At 50.2% G+C, this 6800-nt stretch overlaps 1 protein-coding gene across 3 annotated transcripts in view; it reads left to right on the forward strand.

The window, feature by feature from the left end:
* The window catches only part of FOXP4 (forkhead box P4), a 53948-nt gene that overhangs the window by 14720 nt on the left and 32428 nt on the right, over window positions 1-6800 (forward strand). For 2 of the 3 annotated variants that reach the window (XM_003789176.3, XM_012804874.2), the window contains exon 2: window positions 3725-3947. In XM_003789176.3, the coding sequence (XP_003789224.1) occupies window positions 3741-3947 (207 nt within the window). In that variant the 5' untranslated portion in view covers window positions 3725-3740. Of the gene's footprint in view, window positions 1-3689; window positions 3948-6800 lie in introns of those variants that run through there. The other variant, XM_023512883.1, reaches the window with a different exon arrangement.

The following is a 6800-nucleotide window of genomic DNA, read 5'->3' on the forward strand; positions in this document are numbered from 1 at the left end:
AAAAAAAAGAAACCAGGTGGTCTAATTCTCAGAGCTTCTCCCCTCGCTAATTCAGGTGTTCAGTTGCCCTTTGCTGAGGAGCTAGGTGACTGGGGAAGGAGCCTGGATTGGGAGGGTTGAGAAGGATAGCGAGTGGAGAGTGGAGGGGGCTCTCAGAGGGCTCACCTTCAGTACCAGAGCAAGCAGCTCAGGTCTTCACTGGGTGGAGCCCTTTAGGAAAGAGACCACAGCTGTGACTCTAATGGACCTTCAGTGATTCCCAACAGCCACTGAAATAGTCTACTTGCTGGACTAGGGAGTTCTACTCCTGGAGCTCTAAGTCAGAAGAGACCTTCAAGAGCACTTCTCCATGTAGATAGAAATAGAGAAATTAAGGCCCAGAAGAGGAAGGCAAAAGATTCACAGTCAGTTTGTGATCCCCAGTCCCCGCCTTCTCTCCTAGCCAGGCTTTGGGCTCCCACAGACACTGGCTTCTTTTACCACACCTTTGTATGTCTAGGGCACCGATATCAAAGCCTTCCCCCTGCACCCCACCCTATACCTATCTATAGCTGGCTGGGCCCCAGGCACCCAGAGCTTGCTCACCCACAGTGCAGGGAACACCCCAGTGCCATTGCAACACTATGAAAAGGTAAGCAGGAGGGTGACACTGCAGATGCTTATCCTTGGAGAGCAGGTATCCCAGGCCAGAGGTGAACCCAGAGAGGGCTTGGGAGTGCCTGTCCCTCAGGTTTAGGGGTGTGTTGGTAGGCGGGCAGGGTCTGTGGAAGGAGGTGTATGGGTGTATGTCATCAGTGAAGGCCTGGGAGGGGGGGTGGAGTATGCCACATGGGAATTAAAGCCATTCGGTACACCCTGCGGAAATGACTTTTCAAATGCATATAATCTCAAGCATGCAAATGAGAGGCTTGCTTCACCCTGTTTAATATGAATGATCGGCCTTTGAATAGCTATTATTACACACCACATTGCAGCAATTACGTTGTTCACTGGGTATCGGTTTTGCACCCCCTTCCCCAAAAAAGAAGGGGACACCCATGCTTGCATCCTTCCTTTTTTCAAACTTGCTGTCTGATTTACAACGTTATGGTATCCCTGTGTGTTGGAAGGGAGGCACTCTCCCTTACTCCCAGGAGGTAATTGCCAGCTTCTCTTTTTTTCTCCTGTGAGTACATGCACCCTTGAGGCTCTGGTCTTTGTCCACTGGGGCCCAGGAGTTCTCAGATCTCAAAGAAGGTAGACTTGGAATCAGGGCAGGCAGCTGCTCTCCACCCCCATTAGGGTTGGGGTTGCTGTCTCCTCATACCTCTCATGTAGAGGAGGCCCAGGTAGGGGAAGGTGCTTCTGTTGATTTATAGGGTGGGTGATTTGAGGGTAAAAGGGCTCCAGAATGGGTGGTTTGGGAGGAGAAGAGGCCAGAGCCCTGTGCTCTGATGGGTAGAGGATGGTGCCCACCCTATTCATCATTTTGCAGCCACTAGCCCTGAGGCTGACACGGCCATTAAGGTTTGAGACCAAGTGCTCAATCTCTTCCGAACAGTCACTCCCTGCCTGCCTGCACCCAAGCCCTGCTCTCAGAACCCAGGAGTGGAGTGGTAGCTGAGGTGCAGACAGGGCAAGCCTTTGGGAGCATACAGGGAAATTCACAAACACATGCACCCAGGAGGCCACACAGACTCACTGGGACAGAGACACCTGGAATCCCCAGGAGCAGCGATGTAGCTCCCCATGGACCCTTAGCAGCTCTCTGTCCCCCGCCTCATACCATCTCACTCTTCCTCTCTGCCCCAACAAGGATAAAAGCTGAGCCAAGGGCCCAGGAGAGTGAGAGAAAAGTTCTTAGGGAGTGTAGGAGTAGGAGGCAGATGCTTCTAGGAGCCACTGCCTTGGGGAAGCAATTAAATCTGCTAGACCCTTACCCACCAATTGGATGAGGGAGGCTATGTGGTTATAGGGTCTCCCTAGGCCACAAGGGATCAAGCAGGAGGAGCACACTGACTGGCTTCCATGGGCCTTGCTGGGTGCTCTTACCCCTTGATGATCTCTGTGACCTGGGCCAAATCTGTTGCCTCTCTGAGTTGCCAGGTCTTTATCCTTAACTAGGGTAGGTGGAGGAAGGAGCTGGTCAATATTGGGGGCTTGTTGTGTCAGGTACCTTACATATGCTGTTTTATTTACTCAAAGGATTCAAGAGGCTGGGATCAAATATAGAATAGCCCTCCATATTTGTGGGTCCCACATCTATGCATTTAACCAAGCACAAACTAAAAATACCGTATAGTATTTTGCAGAACCCACCTATACAGAGAACCAGTTTTCATATCCATGGGTTCTACAGGCCGATTTTGAGACTTGAGCTTCCTCAGATTATGGTTTCTAAGAGGGGGTCCCGGAACCTCCCTGTGGGTATTTAGAAACATTGTACTAAATGTTTGTACTAAACATTGTACTAAATGTCCTCTGTAGGACAAGGAATCTGAGGTGTAGGGAGCTTAAGATATGTCTAAAGTCAGTGGTAGATTACAAACATTGCCTATTTGACAGAAGTCTCTGTTTCTCTCAAGGGACTGTAGCTCTGGGGATAGTTGGGGACCCCCCAGAATTTGAGAACAGCCTTATATAAACCACCCTCATCTTCATCACAGTCTGTGTATGAGTTCCCAAGGTAGTGGAACCTCCTAAAGAAACTCAGGCCTCCTCTTCCTCCTCTTTATTGCCCTTGACTGCCCGAAACTACTCCCTCTCTTGCGGAGATGTTTCAGCCACTCTGAATATTTTTGGGTTGGTGAAGAAGGATCCAGACCTTGACTCTTTGCTTTGAGTAAGTAATCCAACTCTCTGGACCCTCAGTTTCCATCTGGAAAGTAGTGTGATAACTGTCTCCTACAGTTCTTGTGGGAGGACTTGTGGTACCTGTAGAGAGTGAGCAAATAATTATTGAGGGTCTACTTTTGGTCAGGCACTGACTGGGCTGAGGGCTTTAAAATGGAAGATGGAAAGTGAGACCAGGGCTTCCTTCATTGTACACCTCCCTTCCCCTCCCCTCTGAGTATCTGGCTCCCAATAGGTGCTCAGCCAGTAGTAGCCATTTAAATGGTAGAACAAACATTGATTAGGGCCTTTTGTGGCCTGGGGAAGGAGATCCTGCCCTAGGGAACAAACAAAATTCATTATAGGTGGAGGGGAGGGCAGCAATGTGGTGAGTCCCTAGTGAATAACTCTTCTGCCTTTGCCTCCTTGGTGTAGGACCTCCCCACACCTCACTCCACCCCCTACCAGCTGATTCTTTGGCATCCTGACCAGAAAGGAGAGCCCAGAACAGGTTTAGGACCCTGATGGGCAGTGCCAGGACTTTGTCCCTGCCCCTCCACAGCCCAGGTCTCCTGGAAGTTAAGGAAATATAGGGGAGGAGGCATGGGAGATCTCACCTTCAGTCTGGAGCTGCTGCTTACCTAGGCCTAGGGGAGGGGTGACATTGGGAGGGGCCAGACCCCCCAAGGGATCCCAGGAACAGCCTGTGGAAAGTTGAGGAGATACCACAGGATGGGCGATAGGGGTGAGGGAAGTGAGGTGTCCAGTGATGGGGAGGGATGCCCCAGGACTGGGGATGGGATTGGGGTGAGGAAAGTGGATATCCAGTGGTGGTTGTATTGTTAAGGGACTCTCGTTGCTACCTGTCCAGCTTCGAGCCTCAGCTCTTCCCTCATGTTTCCTCCTCCTCCAGGTCCTGCTAGAGCGACATGATGGTGGAGTCCGCCTCGGAGACAATCAGGTCGGCTCCGTCCGGTCAGAATGGCGTGGGTAGCCTCTCGGGTCAAGCTGATGGTGGCGGCAGTGGCGGGGCCCCAGGCACAGCCGCAGGCGGCACAGGCAGGGACATGGCCACTGGTGCAGACAGCAATGGTGAGATGAGTCCTACGGAGCTGCTGCACTTCCAGCAGCAACAGGTAGGAGCTGGCACCCATCCCGGGCATCTGGAGAGGGAGAAAGGGGACACCAGGCTTCATCCCACTCTACCCTGGTCCCTTGGGCACTGCTGCTCCCTGCCAGGCAGTCTTGCTTTACCTTAGAGTAAAGCAAGTTTTTTCCTAAACTGCCCAGCCTCAAGCTCTCCCTCTGTACCTTGCCATTCTGTGGCCACTTTGAGCCTGGAGTAATGCAGCATTTTTACGAGAGAAGTAGGACTGGGTTAGGAAGGGGGCTGAGATTGTGGAGCTTGGGACAACCCCAGAAATGCCTTAAGAAGAGACAGATGCCTGGACAGCAGGCTTAAGAGTCTACATGTTAAATGGGTGGCTCCTTTGCCCTTGGCCTACACCAGCTAGGAAACTGGCTAAATTAACAGGGTTGAGAGGGGACAGGGATGTTTTCACTTTATTTGTATTGTAAAACATTTCCACTTCCAAGTCTGCCTGGGCCCCAGATCCAAGCTGCGAAGATACTAAGGTTTCATGCATTAGCAGTGGTTCTCAACCTTCCTAATGCTGCAGTGTTATTTTCATTGTTACAAAGGGGTCACGACCCGCAGGTTGAGAACCACTGCATTAGAGGCTGAAGCAGTTGGGAGAAGACCAAGGGAGGTAAGCAAAGGCAGGGCTTCAGACTAGGAACTCCTGGCTGTGTCCCTCTATACCCCTCCACCCCTGTCATCCCCGCTCTGAAGTGCAGAATTCAGGAGTTCAAGACCAGCTTCTCTGGGATCTAGAAGCACAAGGTTAGGGAACCTAGTTAGGTGATGACAGAGCAGGGGCCCCAGGTCTTGGCCCCACCCAGGGGAAAAGGGAGAATCACGCTTGACAAGTTCAGGAGAACTGGCCCAGCCAGCCCTGGTCTCAGGATTTTCTCTCCCTTATTTGACTCTACTCCTGGAATCACTGCTGGTGGCTCTGGCCCTTGGGGGCTCTACTGGGAACACAGGAAAGCAGGGTCCTGTATGTATATCATTGCCCAGTATCCCACCCTTGCCTCAAGTACACAGATGTCTGTACCCCCTCTCCCCTCCTGTTCCCCACTGGAGGCTCCTCCCCCACACCCATTCCATAACCCCTAAGGGGCCCTTTCCCACCACACTCCTGGAGCCAGAGATCAGATGGAAGCAGCACCATCAAAAACCCAGCACTCCTGCGCTCAGCTGGCCAGCCAGCACTAAAGCAGGAATTGAAGAAAGCTGATTCAAGTCCAGTCAGCTTCTTAGCCGTAGTGTGACCTTGGCCAAGTCAGGAGCCTCTATAAGCCCTGGCCTCCTTGGTGCCTAAAGTACTGCTAGTATCAGATCCAATTTGGATGTGCAACCCCTCCATACACTGACTTGTCCATGTGATGAACAGAATTGTGGACTTCAAAAATCAATTCCTTTTGCTAAGAGTGGAGACTAGAGCAGGAGGGGCCTGTCTCCTAACCCCAGAGAGGTAGTCCTTGGGAGTTTGCTTGCCATCTCCCAAGCCTTCCTAAGCAGGTTCTTTGGGGAAATGACCCACAGAATTTGTGCCCTCTGCTGGAGACAGAGGGTCAAAGGGCAAAATACTACCCCTTATCAAAATAATAGCAAAACACACCCCACCAGAAGTCTCCAAGGTCACCCATTTTGTATGGCCGGCTTTTTCCACATTTAGAATGTGGCAGAGGTGGGGAAGTACTAGAAGTAGAAAGTTCCTTTTAAAAAAATTACAGTAAAGAGTGAACACAAATCTCTGGATAACTGGGGAGATGTTTGGGGTGGGGAGAGACAGAACTGTCTGTACTGATCAGGTTTCTTGGTTCTGCGTTGCACATGAGCCATGTTTTCCCATCCATATTCCACGTTCCAGTTATTCCTGTTTGTTTTGGGGAATATCCCAAAGTCCTGGAAAATCCTATATCTGTTTCACAAATAAACTGGGGTGGGGATTTGAAGCAGGCAGAAGACTGTTTTATCCATTTGGGCTCACTATGGGCATAGTGCCCAGGGCCAAGGAACATATTTGAGACTTTAAAAAGGTTTTGTTAGCTCCAAACTATGAAAAGAACCTTGCAGAATTAAAATTAAAAATTGTCAATTAAAAGTTTGTGGGCCATCCCTCCATCCCCATTATATGAATAAGGTTATGGGGGTGTTTCAAGGGTAACATTTTCTTGTACCCCCCCCAAAATAGATGTTCCTACTTGTGGGGTAAACAAGTATGGGAAAGAGAGCCTGGCCCTTTGGGTTCTTCTTCCCTCTCAACTCCAACCAGGAAGCCCTTAGAAGACAAACACAAGCCTTTTATCTGTTTGGTGCTTTGGGTCTTTCACGTAGACTGTCATTCATTTGCCTCACCATTCCTGGAAGATTGATATAGTATTCCAGATGAGGCAGCCAGAAAGGCTGGGTGCCATGGCTCTTGCCTGTTATTCTAGCACTCTGAAAGGCAGAAGCAGACGGATTGCTTGAGGCCAAGAGTTTGAGACTAACCTGAACAAGAGTAAGACCTGGTCTCTATTAAAAAATAGGAAAGTTAGCTGGACATAGTGGCATGTACTTGTAGTTGTAGCTACTCGGGAGGCTGAGGGAAGAAGATTGCTTGAGCCCAGGAGTTTAAGCTTGCCGCAAGCTACAATAACACCACTGTACTCTAGCTGGGGAGACAGAGCAAGACTCTGTCTCCAAAGAAAACAAAAAGAAGGCCAGGCTTGGTAGCTCATACCTGTAACCCTCCCACTTAGGGAGGCCACAGTGTGTAGATCACCTGAGCTCAGAAGTTCAAGACTAGCCTGAACAAAGTGAGACCATGTCTCTACTAAAAATAGAAAAACTAGCCTGTGGGGCATTTTGTGTGTGTGTG

The sequence above is a fragment of the Otolemur garnettii genome, unplaced genomic scaffold, assembly GCF_000181295.1.
Source record: "Otolemur garnettii isolate 467f Iridium unplaced genomic scaffold, OtoGar3 scaffold00031, whole genome shotgun sequence".
Taxonomy (NCBI): domain Eukaryota; kingdom Metazoa; phylum Chordata; class Mammalia; order Primates; family Galagidae; genus Otolemur; species Otolemur garnettii.